Source organism: Argiope bruennichi, chromosome 11, assembly GCF_947563725.1.
Source record: "Argiope bruennichi chromosome 11, qqArgBrue1.1, whole genome shotgun sequence".
Taxonomy (NCBI): Eukaryota; Metazoa; Arthropoda; class Arachnida; order Araneae; family Araneidae; genus Argiope; species Argiope bruennichi.
In genome coordinates this window covers 74,326,997-74,346,598 of record NC_079161.1, presented here as the reverse complement: position 1 = coordinate 74,346,598, position 19,602 = coordinate 74,326,997, and the positions used below count along the sequence as shown (strand labels likewise).

Below are 19,602 nucleotides of genomic sequence, written 5' to 3'. Positions count from 1 at the left end.
ATTTCAGGGCAAAAATATAATCGATTTTTGTAAATCAGGCAAAAGCATATTTAAAAATAAAATTTCAGAAATTCAACATAAATTCGTACGGTTAATCGTTGTAATTAAAAGGATAATCTTTTAAATTTTGGAAAGGTTATAAATTCCCTTCTCCAAACTTCCGCCCCGTACCAACGGTTTTGCATGCTTTTTAGAAAATTACCCGTTTTCTTAAGCATCAAACTATAGCTTGCAGAGAATCTTAAATTCTTAAAACTAAAATAATACTCCAAGCAATTTGGAATTCCATCGGCTTGTTTATTCTTTCAACTTTACAGCATATATTACAAACATTGCCAGATTCCAAAAGGTTTACAATTGATCATTAAATATTATACAAAAAATAAACGAAATAATATCAAGAAAATATGTTTCTCAAAGAAAAAATCGTTTGCTTTTACTTTTTAATAATATTTTAACTAAATAAAAATGGTAGCAGTTATAAAATGTCTAAAAAGGAATCGTCTGCTAAATGTCTATTAACAGATTTAGATTATGATATTTACCGAACAAACGGGGGATATTTGGCCGCGACCTCAGATTTAACATGCATTAGGTCTGTATACACGACAAATTATAGTCGCAGGGGCATGGAGAAGTGTTATGTATACACGACAAATGGAATTGGGTCTCGAACATAGAATCTACTGGTCCCGAACCAAGACTTTGGCACTAGATCATTGCATCGAATAATGTGGGTTATTGAGGTTAATCTTTATACCATACCTGCTTCCAAAAGCGAAAGCTTTCTGCAGAGAGCTCCTCCACTCTCCAGGGAAGTGGCTGCTGGCTCTGGTGGATCCACTGGACTCGGTGCAGTGGTCGCTGGTACACTGGGTACCACGAAATCGACGGGCTTCTGAGTGCTGAAATATACAGAAATACAAAAAAAATGTATTTATTAGAATGAAATGATAGGCTATATTGAATAATGTATACTTTACCAGCGGTACCCGTACAGCATTGAACGTGGCATAACGCCTAAGAGGAAAAATTAGCTTTAAACTTAAGTCTACCTCCACCGGATATGACATGGGCGTGTTACGCAACATCAAACAAACATAAAAATATATTTAATAAACATCAAAAATAACCGCAAAAGCATTTTTTATTGCACACAGAAATATTGGTTAAGCTTTGATATACAGTCATTTGGCGCCTTGCGAGGTTGCCAATTTTTCTGTGGCGCTTTCTGCTACCGTTACGCTATTGCTGCCGTTCGCGCCACATTCTGTCGTTTCGCTAAAATGTGGTAATAAATTATTTTTTTGGGTGAAAATGACTGTATATCAAAGCTGTTCCGAAATATTTAGACTGTTAAAAAGGTAAAAATATGATATGTTCATAGACAAAATAATACACTAAAAATATACAATAGAAAAGCTGTTTTGAAATTTAAAAATATGCAAATAACTCATTGTACCCACTGTTCCACATTTGTTTATCAACTCTGTATATTTTGATATGAAAATAAAATTTAGCTTGCTTCGTAATATTTCTTTGTAAAGTATATTGGCCGTTTTTCTTCCTGGTGCCAAGTCAAAAGGATTTTGTTTGGTTGCAACTCTAGAAAGTGCCTCATAAAGTTGCTCATGAGAAAAACATTCTTCTCTTAAGTCAATTCTAGCAATGTGAAACGTTTCTCCTTGAAAAAATTAAAATCATAATTTTAAAACTCCTTTTTTTCAATATGATTTCAGTGTAATAAAACCTTCCCCAATAAATGTCCTACAAAATGGTACAAATATCTCCAATATCAGTTAATTTTTGAGACATAATTAGTTTTGAATTGCTGTTTAAAATCAGGCGTAAACAAAGAAATGTATTGCATATGCATACCACAGCTCTTACTATTTGCACATGCGCAATTTGAAGTTTTCGCACATGCGCGGATAAGTGTATTACACATGCGCAAATCGTAGTAGGAAAATAATTAAAATCTCAATTATAAAACTCCTTTTTTTATTTTGATATGACTTCAATATACTAAAACATTCCCCAATAAATGCCCTACAAAATGGTACAAATATCTCCAATATATCAATTAACTATTTCTCGAGTTTTTCTGGTTTAAACATACAGACACTTTCAGGAGACTTCATTTTATACTATGTATAGATTTTCTAAGAACTTAGTGCTTAGTGAGATTCATTAATTTGTAATTACTCATATGAGGAAAAATGAATTATGGTGATCGTCAAAAAAATTCTTCAAATATGAATCTTCAGATTGCAGATCTGCGAGAATTAAAAAAACACGTCTTCGAAATTATGTTATATTCATTAAGTATCATATATTCATTCATATCAAAATTTTATTCATTAAGAAATAACATAAGAAAAAAATAGTTGTAATAAATCCATGTAATATAAGAAAAATACGTAATCTAAATGCAAATAAATATATTTAATTTTCCGTGAAAAAAGGATTTAACTGAATACAATTTTATTTATTAAAATCCTCGCCCCCCCCATTTCAATAAAGAAAATGCATTTATAAATAAAACTGCTCAAATTACTCAGAAAGATCGTTTAAATTACCTTTCAATGAAAATATTTGAAAAAATGCATTTTCTCAAGATTAGTATGAATTTCTCTTTCATCGAGAATGAATTTTTTAAAAAAAGTAAATACCAGCAAGAAGGGTCTTTTCAAAACTTTCTCTCATCCCCCCCCCCCAATAAAGGTGTTACCCCCCAATCCCAGCATAAAATAGAGGACTTTGAGTTAAGCGCTGAGTTCCTTGCATGGCATTGGCGAACAATAATCACGAAACATAGATCTTTTTAGTGTGAATCAAGGGATTTTGATTGAATTTATCATGCGATCTTTGGATATTTTGTTCAGCGATTAATCCCTGACATTTACCAATAAGTACCCTAAAATCGAACTGGTGTGTAAGACGCGTTGTTTCTAAAAAAATGAAATCAAAAATTGCAGTAGTAAATTGAGCTAAAAAAAAAATGAGCTGAAATTGCAGTAATAAAGAAATATTAACGTTTAGGATGATTTTAGGCCGGGATAGCCTGGTTGGTAGAGCGTTGGATTCGCGTCCCTTAAGTTGCGAGTTCGAACCCCGCCGGCCGAAAATTTCCCGCGAGCATAGTGGCTGATGCGCGTATAAATCTGTCGTGGTCCCAAAGTCCTCCATGTCGGGAGTAATACCACTGGGGGTACTGTATCAGGGAGAGATGGCTCTCTGATTTAGCTCTAAATTACGATCTGTGGATGAGTGAATGAAATGCGTGAATAAAGTCCGCTCCGTAACAAGGGTTGTGACGTGTGTGTAGCTAAGGCGTACTCTTGGCTTAGTTGGCTCTACGATTAAAAACAAGAGGCGCTCCCCCTTAGGCTTAAATCGGCTGTCTTCGAACACCGGGCTTGTCCGTGGCAAGTGCCATAAGCAACAACAGAATGAATTTAGCATTTTTACTGAGTTTATCGTGTCATCCTTTTTGAGCTTTTCGGTGATAAATCACTCGTACGCAGTTAGTGGCAATCGAAAGTTGAATTTTTGTTTCGAATACGTTTTATCCAATCTATTGATACAAAAATTGTCCAGACACAAAATCGGATTCCAAATTTCATATATCTAAATCATTTCCTTTTTGAGTTACCGTGTTTATATGTTTGTGAACATACAAACTGTTAGGTCAGTTTCTCGACTTATTTGGTTCCAAAATTGATAGATATTTATGTTTTAGAATTTAATTTCTGTATGAAATTTTTTCCATCTGCATCTCTCTCTTTTGCTTTTTTATCATGTTAAATTATATTCGCACAAAAGTAAAACCTCCCTTAAGTGGAGATTTATTCTTCCTAGTGGAAGTATATTCTTACCCAGAAAGTCCAGTTCTCTTTCGTACAAAATTCGATAGTATTCTATCAATTCTTTGTACAGTATTCTGCCAATTCTTTGTACAGTATTCCATCAATTCTTTGTATAGTATTCTATCAATTCTTTGTACAGTATTCTGCCAATTCTTTGTACAGTATTCCATCAATTCTTTGTACAGTATTCTGTCAATTCTTTGTACAGTATTCCATCAATTCTTTGTATAGTATTCTATCAATTCAGAGTACAGTATCTTATCAATTCGGTGTACAGCCCATCTTCCAAATGTTATAATTCTAGCTCAAATTTTTTGAGCTATCTTTGTCACACCCAGACAGACTATAATGGTAAAAATGTGTTTTCAAACGCGACGATGTAAGATGAAAGTAAAAATTCGACATACAACAAATAAAATTTAAGTTTTTTTTTGTCGATTATAATATTACTTTATATATCAGGTAGTTAAATAATTTAAAAATAATTCAAGAGTTTTAATTAATTCTATTCAAACGCTTTTGAGTCACGTTCAATAGCATGACTGGAAAATTAATTTACCCAGAAAGTCCAGTTCTCTTTCGTTCAAAATTTGATATTATTCTATCGATTCTTCGTACAGGATTTTGTCAATTCTTTGTACAGTATTCTTTCAATTCTTTGTACAGTATTCCATCAATTCTTTGTATAGTATTCTGTCAATTCAGAGTACAGTATCTTATCAATTCGGTGTAAAGACCATCTTCCGAATGTTATAATTCTAGCTCACATATTTTTAAAGCTATCTTTGTCACAGCCGGACAGATTAAAATGTCAAAAATGTGGTTTTCAAACGTAATGATGTAAGACGAAAGCAAAAATTCGACAGACAACAAATAAAGTTTTTTTTTGTCGTTTATAATATTACTTTGTATTCCAGGTAGTAAAAATAATTTGAAAATAATTCAAAGTTTTAATTAATTATATTCAAACGCTTTAGAATTAGTTTTAATTAATTCTATTCACACGCTTTCATATTATGACAGGAACATTAATTTCAGCATCTCCTTCTTATTATTACTTCCATTAAAAAAGCACCTCAAATTTAAAGCTAAGCTATATTTAGATTCTTATTTTTATATACGCGAAGACTTTATTTGTAATTTATCGCGTTGGCTAACAAAGTATTTAAAATAAGACTTTCTATTTCAGGCTTAGCTAACCCTAACACCGGTTACTCAAACAGCGTTTGCTAACAAGTTACTCAATCGAATTGATGATATCTGCCCTTGCGGTAAGTCTTCTACTTATCTTCCTGCCGCTGACAGCCTCCCTGAGCGTATTCTTGTATTATCCAAGAATTTCTTTCCCGCCAATGCAATCTTTGCTTTTTCGATTAAAGCATTTGTCTTGCAAACAGAGAGTGATTGATCGCTCTCCAAGGTCAAGTTCTGGTAGAGTGGGTGGAAGACAGAGAATATTCCTGCAGACACTTTTAGATCTGTTTCATAAGAGTAAAGGGATTGCTTCATTCGTAAAGGAAAATTGATAAATTGAGAAATAATGCTTAAAAAAAAAAAAAAAAAAAAAAAAACACCTAAATTTCGCGCTGAAATTAAGGCTACTCAAGGTCGCAATTTTTTTTATTTTGCAAAATATATGGTTTTAAAGACACAATATGTAACTGTTAGAAAATATGACCTCAAGAATTTGTTGAATCTCCACTTTAAAAACCGAAGAAAATATTTTTGGAATAAAGTCTGACTGAATAGAACAATTCAAAAATGCTATAAACTCTGTGGTTCAAATTTGTATGTGGTAGCTACACTAAAATCATAAATTCGGGAAGAAATCTTTTAATCCTTTACTATTAAATTTTTAATCACATTTTTGAGCGAATTGACTGTCTATTAACCAGTCTTTCTTTTCTAGAGGGTTGTGAAAGTGATAATTAAGAAAAAGAAAGCCACATTAGTATAGATGCAAGAATTTGAACATGTGTTCTTCAAAATATTATTACTGAGGAACATTAAATTAATTCTCGAGAAAACTAACAAATTGTAAATCTGCATGAAATTTTCTATATATTTGTCATAAAAAGAGATAAAAAAATAGATTACTAGATTAGATTTTTTGCTATGAAACTAAACACAAAATATGCCATAAGGTAAAAGCAGGTTAGAACGTTGCGGTAATTTATTCCATTCCCTTTTATATTGGTTTGAGAAAAAAAATGTTAAAGAGCGATTTAAAAAAAAAATAAAGTACCCCCCCCCAAAAAAAAGAGATAAAAAAATATTCTGCAACTTATTTCACATGTATTTAAAGAATACGAAATTATTCCACAGGATTTGGTTAACTTATGAGAACGAGGTCTTCAACTGATTGGGAACAAAAAACCTATTTTTTAAAAAATCACAATTATTTTTTATATATATAATAATCATTTTATTAATATAAAATAATACTTTTTTAAATATGTAATAATTATTTTTGTTTTTTATTATGAGGCTAATACAAAATATACCATAATGTAGAAGCATGTTCGAATTACGCTAGATATTATTCCATTTGTTTCATTTTGGTTTAAGAAAAAATGTTAGAGAACAACAACAATAACAAGCAAACAAACAAAACTTGAAGTAACATCGCCTACCTCCCCCCCCCCAAAAAAAAGAAAAGAACGGAACCATACGCTGCAATTCTATTTTGTTTGTATTTCGCTCTTCTTTTTGATCTAGATAAATTATGAGATCAAGATCTTTAAATAATTGGAAAACAAATATATATATATATATATATATATATATATATATATATATAATGTATAAATTTCTTTTAATTCAATTCCCACTTATTTTCTTATATTACTTTTATATACTATATACACTAGTGGACAAAATTAAGAGATGGAAAGCATTTTTGCACATTTCTCTAAAAATACCGCACAAAACCTGGACAGTTGATTGCCATATATGGTCACTGTAGCGCTATTAGCCCTGAGATAAGTTTACGTATTCTTGTGGGCATTGCTAAGCCAGCAGGAGGTATAAAAGTCCGCATCGAGCTGTTCATCTCATTCCACTCTTCAACACAGGTTACTAGGGAATTGGATATAACACCAAGCGTCCTTTCCAATTTGTGGAGTCAATTTAAAACTAGTGGGACAGTATGCAGACGACCAGGACAAGGTCGCCCGAGGTCTACAACGGCCAATGAAGACCGGTATTTGTTCGTTTCAGCTAAGAGCCATAGGACGGCTAAAGCCACTCAGTTGTCTAGGGACCTCGCGGCTGCTACAGGAACACCAATTTCGAGTAAGACAATTTCCAGAAGACTCCATGAAAGAGGGCTGTATGCCAGAAAGTTCTCTATTTGCATCCCGCTCACTCCTTCCCACAAAAGAGTGCGTGCAGAATGGTGCAGACAACATCAGAATTGGACACAGCTTCAATGGGCTAATGTTCTCTTCACCGATGAGTCCAGATTCAGTCTACAACCTGATTCTGGACGTTTATTGATATGGAGGGAAACCTGGAACGCGATACCATCCCAGCAACATTATCGAAAGGGACCATTATGCTGGTGGAGGACTCATGGTTTGGGCAGGGATCATGCAAGATACCCGCACACCGCTCCATGTGTTTGACAATGGTTCCGTGAATGCCCAGAGGTACAGGCAGGAGGTCCTAGAGCCCTATGTGTGTCTTTTCAGGGGCGCTGTTGGCCTTGAGTTCATTTTTATGGACGACAATGCGCGACCACATAGGGCTCTCATGGTTGATGAGTATTGGAAAGCGAGGACATTCAACGAATGGATTGGCCAGCCAAATCCCCTGACCTCAATCCTATTAAACATATTTGGGATGCTCTTGGGAGAGCTATTGCGATGCGCCAACCTCCCCCGAGAACCATTCTAGAGTTAAAAATTGCTCTGGTGGAAGAATGGGAGGGTCTTCCACAACCCCTCCTTAACTCCCTTATTAACAGCATGCATACTCGTTGCGCATGCTGTCTGCCTGTTAGGGGTGACCATATACCATACTAGAGGCAACACACACTGTACAAGCCTCACTTTTATTGTCATCTTTTATCCTTAAGTTCAGACTACATTGGATTTATTGGCAATAGGTCTTGCCAGTGAATGGCACTTTCATTTTTGTTTTGCATAATTTACTATCAAGGTATAAGCTATATCCATACCAAATGTCATTTATTTATATTCAGTATTTTTCGCGATATTTGGGAAAATGTCTTCCATCTCTTAATTTTGTCCACCGGTGTATATATATCTTATATTATTTGTGATCGGGTGTCGCGTCAGTAATCTCAGAGCTTGGCGACAGACTTGGCGATCATTTGGTGACAGATTTGGCGACTTTGGCGACCAAATAGAAATTAATAAAAAAATTAATTAATGAATTAATATTTGAAAAAAAAACTATAGCAACATCAAGTGTCATCCACTACAAATTAAAAAAAAGTGTATTTAAACTTGAGTGGATGAATAAAAAGTATTTTATTAATGATTGAAAATTTGGACAAGATATATATATAGGGAAAGTGTGAACTAATGGTAGGAAGTGAAAAAGACAGTCTACGTTAAATAGACAGTCTACATTTTGCTTCTTAACTAAAATCTTTAGTATCCAAAAAGGATCTTCAAATCCAGCGAAAGTGGTCTCTACACAACTTTCTCGCATACTCTCTGATGAGCTTGTCATGTGTTGGCGTGAATTGAATTTATCGTATTATCCTTGGTGAGTTTTTTGGTGATTTATCCCTGGTATGCGGTTAATCCTGGTATCCGAAAATCGTACTTGTGTTTTAGACACGTTTTTATCAACCGATTGAAACAAAAATGTAATGTAAAAAAATGTAAAAAGTCTTGTTTTTCATTGCTTGACTATATTTTTCAAGCTGCCACTCAGTAGAAAAATTGAAAGTAAATCTAAAGCATTTAGAAATTCAGGGTTTTATTTACATTAACGCCCCGTTTTCAAATAACATTATAGTTATTTTCGGACGGAGGTCAGATGACAAGGGTGACATCTGAGATGGCACCCTTTCTCCCAACTTCAGTACCACATCAACGGGAGGACATTTGACCCTCATACATCAGACACGTCGTTTTCCGGTGGAATCGAGTCTCGTGCCTGGAGCCCTCCGGTCTTAAAGCCGAGACCTTACCACCAGGTCTCCGCGGCCCCCCTGGAAGGCAGAGTTGGGTCGGCTTAGCATGAGAGGATTAAACTGCTTCTATTTTTAAACTCTGCTGCTCTTTCCTGTGATATAATTGTAGTATGAAGAAATGGACAGAAAATTCGATAAATGTATAATATGATAAACATAATGGTGTAAAACTTCTAGAAATAGGATGAATTCTGTATCTATCAAAATTTGTTCAAAAATATTTTATTGATAAAGCCACTAAGATAGAATTATACAAAATGTTTAATTGAAATTTTTAGCAATCATTAATTCTGCAAACCACCTAGTCACTAGAGGCGATTAGTAACAGAAATAATTGCCTTGTATTATTACAACTTAAAACTAGTTTTCTGGATGAAAAGATGGCGTGTCGCAAGAAAAAGAATCTACATTTTATTACCTGGTAAAACCCTGAATTTTATTTTCATTGCGGATTTAATACTAGTGAAACAATGGCCCAATTCAGATTAAATTTTGAAGAAGGAAAGATTCTTTTAAAGTGCCACTGGAAATAACCAAAATGGTAGAGATACACTCACCGTTTCAGAGCGAATTCTACAGTAATCGGCCCACTAGACTTAAGATGAATTGCGTATATGTTTGGGACAGATGGAACTGTCTGAAATGTTCTGAGGCATTTCAAAGGACAGAGATCAAGTGACGCAGACACAGAAGAAAGGGTGTTGAAAAGGCATCATTTACTATCAAGACCATCACTTCGTCTGGCTGAAAGAATTCCAAATGATACTGTCCGTCGAAATTTCAAGCGATTTAAGCGGAAAAGAAAAGCGATTTACGTGTCCATACTGGTTGGCATTAGTGCGTGTTCTCAATGAAATTGTTCCGAAAAGGATAGTTGAATTTCATGAGGTGAGAGTTTCTAAATGTTTAATCCATAGCGATGAGACGCGCACCACTGAATGTTTCTTGTGTGGGTTTTCTTAAGAAAAACAATTAATTCTAATCTCTGATGAGTTGAAGGTAACAACGTGAAGGAAATCTGCTGGAGTATCGAATGAAATATTAGATAGATTCCTATAGGGAGATAGGGAGGCTACATATCGCAATGGTTCTCATATAAGACTTTAGGAAAAATTTTTCAGTTCTTCACCGATCACGGTCCCTAAAACACATAACCACCTTTCGTTCAAAAGCTTCTCTCTCTCTTTCTTTATATATATATATATATATATATATATATATATATATATATATATATATATAAAATTTTTGAATCAGAAGGGCAGTTTCGACAATAGAGAAGACACTTTGGATTTTTAAATTCTCTTTAATTCATCCCGGGAAGGCATAACTTTACAAGAGGAGATGCGGACAAAGCACGTAAGCTCACAGTGCGGCACAAAAGCAGAAGTGAGGAAGAACGAAATAAATTATCCCTGTTCTTATATAACATGCGATTTCTGACACGTGTTAATTCTGACAAGAATTTCTCGCACGTGCCGACCAACCTTGAGAATGGAAATGGAAATTTCCAGATGGAAATTTTATTTCCCAGTCGCACAACGACCCAAAACAGAATGCTCGTAACATCAAAATGTGGTATCTTTTTCATTGTAAACACACCACCACAGTACCCCGACATCAATACCATAGAATATTCGTGGGCCATACTCAAAAAAGTGGTTCAAAAACACAAAATTAGAAACAAAGCCCATTTAAAACAAGTGTTGCAAGAAGAATGGGATAAAATATCTTCAGATACCACCAAAAATGGGTCGAATCGGTACCATGATGTTCAGAGGCCATTATAAGAGCCAAAATACATACAATTTAATAGTGATACTTTATTTCTATGCGAGATATTGCAAAAATTTCATTGATGTATTATGGCAAGAATCTGAGCAGATGGCAAAAATCTGAGTTTATTTAAAATGCTTCTGAAACTTTTCAATTTTAGTTAGAAGTTTTTCGTTGATTTTTCTTTCTTTTTACTCTAAATAAAACCATTTGTTATGGATAAAAATAAAAACACATTTGCTCTTCTCGGTAATGTGTTATTTATATTGAAAGTCGGATTTATCAAATAAATTAAAGTATACTCTCAATTTTTTGAGCCACTGTAGATAGGAATGGGCATCAGTTTGGAAAAAAAATGAGCAAAACATAAACATTAAATAAAATATTAAACAATATGTAATAAACATTTTATAAACAAGCATAATCCGCATTTCTTGAGACCTCTTTTAATGCTCGTTGACGTTAACTACAAGTTTAAAATAATTATCAAAACCAAAAAACTAATCCTTCCTTCCCAGACTCAACCACAGTTCCGATTGTGCTTTGTTTTAAATGAATACTCAGGAATTCTATAGTTATGGTAACTTCCTCCTCTCATCCTCATTTCCATCTTCTGTTAAAATAGCTCAAATGCTTTGTTTCTCTGTACGGTGTCCATGAAAAAAAGTCGTGACAAAGCCCCTCCTCCTCCAGAAATAATCAGTAGACCGATCACAACAATTTTTTTATTTCATATCAAAGTTTATGTCCTTTAAATACATCAAAAATATTTATCCCTTACATAATCTGATAGTATTTCTTGCGATATTTTTTAGTGCTAGTTGAAGTTAACTATAAGTTTGAAATAATTATCAAAAGAAGAGAACTAATCTCATCCCCCAGACTCAATCACAGTTCCAATTTTGCTAGCGTTTGTTTTAAATGAATGTTCCTGAATTCCATAGTTATGACTTATCACCCCCACCCAACCTTATTTTCATTTTATACTTAAGAAAAACTCAAAGGCATTGTTTCTCTGTACATTGTGTATGGAAAAAACCGTGACAAAGCTACCCCCCCCCAGAAATAATCATTGAACCGATTTCATCAATTTTTATTTCAACTCAAAATTTAAGACGTTTAGAAATATCATAAATGCCAGTTCCTTACTTTTCGGGAAATATTGTAAAATTAAATTTTGACGGACCTCCCAGATTCAACCATTGCATTGATTTCGGAGAATTTATTTACCAATTAATTTCCCCAATTTGAAGCATAGCCAAGCTATCAGAATAGTCTAATATATAATGCAGATATAATATAAAATAGTATTTTATTCTTCTGTTATAAAATGGAGTTCATAGTTTATTGATATAACTAAATTGATAATATTAATATAGTAAGTTAGCTGGTTTCATACAGTATAATTATTAAGATTAATTATTATATAAAAAGATTCTTGCCAAAGTAAATTGTGTCATGCAACAAGTTTGTAAAGATATTCATTTGAAAATTCGTCCAAGATGATCGTCGAACAGAACAGATCGTTGCATTTAGAGTTATGAAAGTCAACATATAGTTATTATTTAAGTTGCAGGAGATTACCATAAGAATTTTTTTAAATTTTTTAATGTAAATTTTAAAAACAAATTTAAGTTTTCCTTTAATAGCTGAAAAATATTATTGCGAGAATATTACTTTTATAACTTTATAAAAAAAATTTTCAGTGATGCCATTTTTATTTTTTAGTTTTTCTCTAATTTTATTATTTTAATTTTTTTCTTTAATAACTCAAAAATATTATTGTGAAAATATACCTTTTATGGCGTTTTAAAATTCTTTTCAGTGATTTCAGGGATGCCAACTTTATTTTATAGGTTTTCTCTAATTTTAATAATTTTTTAAAAAAAATTTTAAAGTTTTTTTGTTTTTTTTTTGCATTAAATGCGAGTTGAGGCGACATTAAATAAATTCTTTGTGCATAACCTATCATTCTTAAATAATATAGAATAAGTTTTAAAAATATAAAAAGCGGAAACGAATCAAACCCAAAGAACTTTCTTGCTATGATGTTTTATATTAGACATTCGGAAGTTCGTTATTTTTTTCCCCTATTCCTTTTTTTTTTCAAATTATAATATTTTCTGCATACATATTCAAAGAGCGAGGGAAAAAAATTGAATTTTGTATTTGTCAATACAAAAGTTTATCAAAAAAGACTCGTCATTTTATTCTTCACTCAAAACACAAACATTTCAATTCTTCCTGGAAGAATTCCCATTCTCTTAATTACAGGGAAAAGCAAGCTGATGCATTGACTCCTCCAGGAAGCCGAGGCTCATCCAATTACAGTCGAGCAAGACAAATGGAAAAATCCTTTCCTTAGATGTCATTCTTGACGCTCGAATAACTCGCTCGTTATGTTCTAATGTTATTTCTGCCGGCAGAAAATTTTCCCATTTGGTCTTGAAGTAAATCGTTTGCTTTTTTTTTTTTTTTCTAATGAGAATGTTTTGAAGTCTTTAATATTTTGTTTACTTTTTCGCTTCTCGCGCTCATATTTCTCGAAAATCTAATGATATCACGTAATTCGAAACTTAGTTAAGGACCAAAAATAGCCCCGGGAGTCGTAGGGGAGATTTAAAATATTCGGTCATTGCAGCAGTTAATGAAGTGTTTCCAACGGAAATGAAGAGTAATGTGATATTTTAAAATAGCTTTAGTCGACTTTGCATAACTTTTATACGATTTTGAAAGATTCATTTTTACTTTCTAGCATACTAAAATCCTCAAGTATTGTAATCCTCAAAAACTTCGAACTTCAGATTTTAATGAATCTACATATTTCATATTTCTCTGAGTCCGAAATCTAAGTCCCATAATATTAATTTTTTAATGTTTCTTAATTTTCTTAATGTTTATTGTTAATTATGATGATTTTGCTGCTTTACGTGAAAGTAATTACAAAGTCAATCATAGCAAGTTTTGGACGTAAATTTGCAAAATTCAGAGTTTACCCCTGGACAATTGCAAATTGTATTTTTCATATTGGAAAGCCAATTAATCTGCAAATTTGCCAAATGTAATCAAGAAAAATATTAAATTGCTACGAATTTCTTATGTTACTTCCCCAAACTGTAAGTTTTTGCTAAGTTAGATAGTTTCCCGGACAGCTGTGATGGATGTTGAATGGATGTCGGATTATTGACTTCTGGACTTGGCGATGAATTTGGCGATTTTTGCAACAAAATTCCAGAATCTACAGGAATTTTGCTTATAAGTTCATCAGGATAAGAGTTATCCCGATCTTTCTAGAATCTTCTCTTCCTCTTAAATGATAGAAAGAAGCAGACATGCTTAAATGTATCGAGTATGGACACAACATTGAGTTGTGTGCGGAACAGCTAGTTTATATTGAGCTAATCGGCTCCTATGCTTAAGAGTAGCCTAAACGAGAGAGATCTCTCTGAGAACTTTGTACTTTTATGGTTGTCTACTACTATTTTCTCTTTGTGTGCTGTTTATTGTAAGTGTTGTTCTTATATACGCTTTGACCATGTCTTTTTGATTGTTCGTTGTGCCTACGTGTAGAATAAAGCGTCATTATTTGTTATTTAAGTTAGATTGTTACACATTAACCCCACAACATTGGACTCATTAATTTTGAACAGACATTGGATTTTCGTAACAATGTGTTCAATGCAATGAATTCAAAGCTGAATTCAGCAATGATTATAATTTATATAATCGAAAAACAAAAAACAGTAATGTTTATGTAAATATTTAATATTAACTATACACAACAACTGATATCAAACTTTCATTTGTTTTATAAAATACCTGGAATACTTTAATTTATAAAATACCTGGAAAACCAAGCTTCGTTCGGCAATTTTTATTTCATATTTATTATTATTATTATTATTTTTTTTTTTAGAATCGCTTTTTTTCGGAGAAAATATTTAGATGCAAATCACGTACTAATTGCGTATGGATATTTTTCAATCTTGCCTACAAACAAACTGGTCATTTAAAAAAAAATCATGAATGCATTTAGTTTAACGTGTTTTTCGAAACGTTCTGCAATATTACGGTATTCATTTTACAGTTTATCTATCATTATTTATATTTCAGAACTTACACTCAGTTTTATCATGGTAAAATAGGGTCCGAGAAGGCTCTATATGACATAGTCAGCGTGACTGCAGCTAGAAATAGGCTCGAAATAGTTAATTATAAAAAAATGATTTTTTTTGCGTGTGTGTGCGTAAAATTTGCGTATTTTTAGGAAAGATACCTATGCAGATAAACTTAAAAAACAAAACCTTATCTAAACATTAAATTTGATCGAAATCTTTAGAGCGCTTTCCAAGATACAGGAAATATATCAATTCACATAAATAGAAGAATTGCTCACTTACAGTTATAAGATGTGCTCAAACCTAGCAATTGCAAAGTATTACTGGTTAATTTAATTGAGTTATAAAAGAATATTTCTTAAAGTACTAATTAGTCTTAAAAAAAGGATAAACTAATTTTTTTTTTTTCGATTTGCACCGCACGGCATTAATTGACTCCATTAAGTTACGAGCATTGATTTAAAACATGAATCAGAACTGAAAGGTATAGTGATTGTGTTGCGATTTTCTACTGAACTGCCCGGTTTTAAATATAATATTTTTAATCTACGCAAACACAGCTACACTACAAAATTTACAACACACACACACACACACACACACACACACACACACACACACACACACACACACACACACACACACACACAAGTAAGTTAAAGTAAACAGTATGGTGGAGGGATTCCACCGTTTCCAACCAAAAGCATTCGGTGTCAGCGCAAGGGTTGCCCATATGCCCATAGAAAAAAAGTCGACCTCAGGATGCAGGTCTCCCGTTCAACTGCTTGTCTGTAAAAGAAACAAGGGGGCGCTCTCTGCTCAAGGGGAAAAAGAGGTGCTACAAAAGTAATTAAAAGCACAGTGAGTTATCTTGATTGATTGATGTCTATAGAATCGATACATACTAGTTTCATAGAGTTATAAAAGACAGCTTTTTTTAAAAACGAATCATTATGTAACAAAAAATAAACTACATCTTAACTTATAATAAATATAATAACAAAAAATAAACTACATCAATAAAATCGAGACGTGGGTTTTTTTTTTGAGTTAAAAAACGATGGAGTAACAAACTTCGTTTGAAACAAACCAGAACTTAAAAATAAATTTAAATGTTTAGTGATTTAAGTCAACTTAATTTAATACTTCATGGCAATATGATAGACTTCGAATGACCCTATCGTTTGGCGTCCCTCGCGTGGATACAAATTAATCCCGTGGATGATATGCATTCAAAATAAATCGACTCATTTGATATCTACAATCTAATTCCTTTGAATTATTGAAGGGAATTTGTAATGGATCAAATCAATATTTAAAAAGAAATTAAAAAGTACCAAAAGGTTTTTAATATTTAATGAAGAACATAATAAAATATTCAAACAAAATTAAGATCATCCCACACAAAGTTGTAAAAAATTAATCTCATTGTAAAGAATTAGAATATAAACAGCATTTTCAAGAGCATTCAGCCAAACTAATGCATCTGTCTGACAGAAACCGATATAAGCTGTGGGACAATTTGTAAAAGGCACAAATTTCAAAGAATTGCATACTGTGTTAAAATTAATCTAGAAGAATTGTAAAATCCGTAAAGGTTTTAATTAAAAGTACTTAAATAACCCGGAGCTCTTAAGAATTTCCACATTTTCTGCAGCTGGAATGCATTTTTAATGTTATTTAACTCTTTCAGTGGCTTACATTTTATTACTTGATTAAAATCACGACATATCTGTTGCCAGAAGCGAAATATTGTGCCTTTTAATTCTTTGAGAGGCTCATAGTGTCAGGAGAGTGATTTTTCGCTTGAAACTTTGTATAGTTTCAAAAATTCAATTCTACATTTTAACTAGAGGGCTTGTCTTCCCTTCGACTCTTTCGTGCATCAATGCATCATGGCTAGTTCTGTGTTCAGCTACTTAGTATTGTAAAATCTCGTCTTTTTTTATCTGATTATGATTTCCGGCATTCAAGTACTCGAACTTCTTTTCTTTAACCCTTTCTAGGGTTCCCACCAAATTTATCAATCTTTGTATGAAATTATGTAGGTTGGCATAAGTTCTAATTTTTTTAGTAAGTCAGAAACTTAGATGCTTCAGTTCTTTATCTCAGACAAAATGATGTGTCTTGCTTAATTATTAATTAATAATTTGTTACTTAATTATTAATTAACCAAATTAATTAATTAGTCAAATTAAATTTATCTAATAAGCTAAATGAATCCCTTTTCTTATTCTAATTTCAAGCCTAAAAATATTTTAACATAATATGATTAGAAAAAATTGCCCTTTAAAGGGTTAAACAAGGTTTTTCAAAATTGCTCCTTTATATATAAACAAAATATAATGATTCCAGGATAAGGAATTACAAATATTGTATTAGAAAGTCCACAAAAAGTTTAGAAAGTTCTCGATCTTTTTACGTTCTCGTGTACGAAGAATAGAGCAATTATAGAAAGCGTCAAAAAATTCGAATTTAGATTTTGACGAATTCCATGCTTTAGACCTCTCTGTGCTCGAAAAGCACATTTTTAAAGAATGTACGACTGTCTCTGACAAAGAAAACGCCAAAACGCTTTGAGAAAGACGGATAAAATTTGGTATATAAGTTTTAAATGAAATTTGTAGATTTCTGTCAAATTTTGAGTAATATCTGTTCGGAGAAAGTATGTCTGTCCTGCTGTTTGAATATAAGTTATTAAGATAACTACAAAAAGAAGAGAGCTAGATAGATAAAACTCGGTATACAGAGTTAACATCTTCAGTATAGTCGCAGATCAAATTTTGAGCCAAATCAAACAAGGAGTTGATTGTCTGTCGACTTGTGCTATCAGAACCATGTAAAAGCGATAAATCAAAACCCCAATGAATTAAATATATTCAATTTGGACATGATTTTGTGATTATTAGTGTGGTTCCGCATTAATTGTTTTGAAAAAAAAAAACGCATCTGAAAGCCTATTTCAATTTTCGATTACTTTTGACCGCATGACAGGGATTAATCGCCAAAGATGACAAGACAGATTCAGTAAAAATACTAAACTATCGCCAAAAGTTAATATTTCGTAACTATTGTAAGCTATTGGGATTAGAGAGAATGCGAGAAACTTTTGAAGAGACCACTCCAACTAGTTAGTTATGCAAGATGCCTGTTGTATAAAAATATTTTAATACCCAATAATTGATATATGTGTGCACGTGTTTGTAAGTAAAATTTTCTGTAAAATAATTTAAAATATATTGTTCATAAAATATTTTTTATTATTATTATTATTTAACAATCACAACGTAAGAAAATCAAAAAAATACAGGATCAAGTTTCAAAATAAATAAATAAAAACCTGAAAACTTTCATTGGTTCAACAATACTGAAAGTTTGAAAATTCGAGAAATTGTCCCCTAGATCGCGTGATTTAACACTATTAGATTTCTTTTTATAGAGTTATTTGAAGTCAAAGGTCTATGCAAACAAGCCCACAAATGCACATGCGTTGAAGTAGGAAATTTAACGCTGAATCAACAAGATTAAGCCACATTTGTGCAAAATGGCCACGTAAGATTTCGATTAAAGAGTGCGTATGTGTCAGCAAAGCCTTTTAGGCCATTTGCTCTCTGTGTTATTTCATACATAACCCTATCCTGTGTACTTTTTGATTCAATAAAATATAACAATTAAAAGAAAAAATACTGTGTTTTTTATTTAATTCAAATTTTGCGTTAACAAGGTTATTCTATCGTGTAATGCTCTATTTTTACTAACCTTAAATGATCAGCTGTCAAAAAGTTTTTTTAATAGTGTTGCAACACTTTATTGTACGAATGGTGGCAAATTGAAATCTTGCATTAATTTTGAATTGAAATCCTTTTATGAAAATAGATTAGTTTTTTTATTTTGTTTGTAATTAAATAACAAATAGAAATGATTTTATTCTCATATTTTATATATTAATTAGAAATGAGTTTCAAAGCAAAGCAATTTTTAATTAATTAAGGTGAAATACCTACTTTAAAATTTAATTAATTAAGGTGAAATACCTACTTTAAAATTTAATTAATTAAGGTGAAATACCTACTTTAAAACTGAAATCCCTTTGATTTAAAACAAATATTTTATATTATTTATTTTTTAAGAACAAAAAAAAAAGATTGAAAGTATTATCCTTTGATGCTCTATAAAATATCAATCAAAACTATGTTTAATATCTCCACGAAATAAACTTCTTCAAATCTGTCTGAAAATCAACTAAATAAAATTTTACGTCATGTCTGGGAGAAAATGCTGATTTTTAAGAGATTCTTAATTATAAAACTGCAATCATAATTTTAGATAAATTTCTTTTTATAAATATCGTCTGCTTTGAAAAAATATTCTACTAGCGTTTGCTGTTCTTTTTTCCTCATTATCGTTTTCAGAAAAATATAGAATTCTTATTTATTTTACGACGAATTCCATCTGCTTTCTTATATAAGAAAAGCAAGAAATGAATTTCCATTTCAATCCGATTTATTCTGATTGAAATCATCTCACAAGAATTTGTTGTATTCTTACAGTAGATAAATTTAAAAAAAAAAGAGATTTTGCTAAGAATTGCAATATTTTTTAATCAGTGTTCTCTGAAATGGTAACGTCTTTAAAAAAAGGATTTATAAATATATATATATAAGTTGTT

General features: G+C 32.0%; 1 protein-coding gene across 1 annotated transcript in view; it reads right to left on the bottom strand.

Annotated features, from left to right (window-relative positions):
• LOC129956684 (synaptotagmin-15-like) overlaps positions 1–19,602 on the bottom strand; it is a 140,900-nt gene that overhangs the window by 57,053 nt on the left and 64,245 nt on the right. Inside the window, exon 3 of the mRNA XM_056068615.1 lies at positions 766–905. Coding sequence (XP_055924590.1) covers positions 766–905 — 140 coding nt within the window. The remainder of the gene's footprint in view (positions 1–765; positions 906–19,602) is intronic.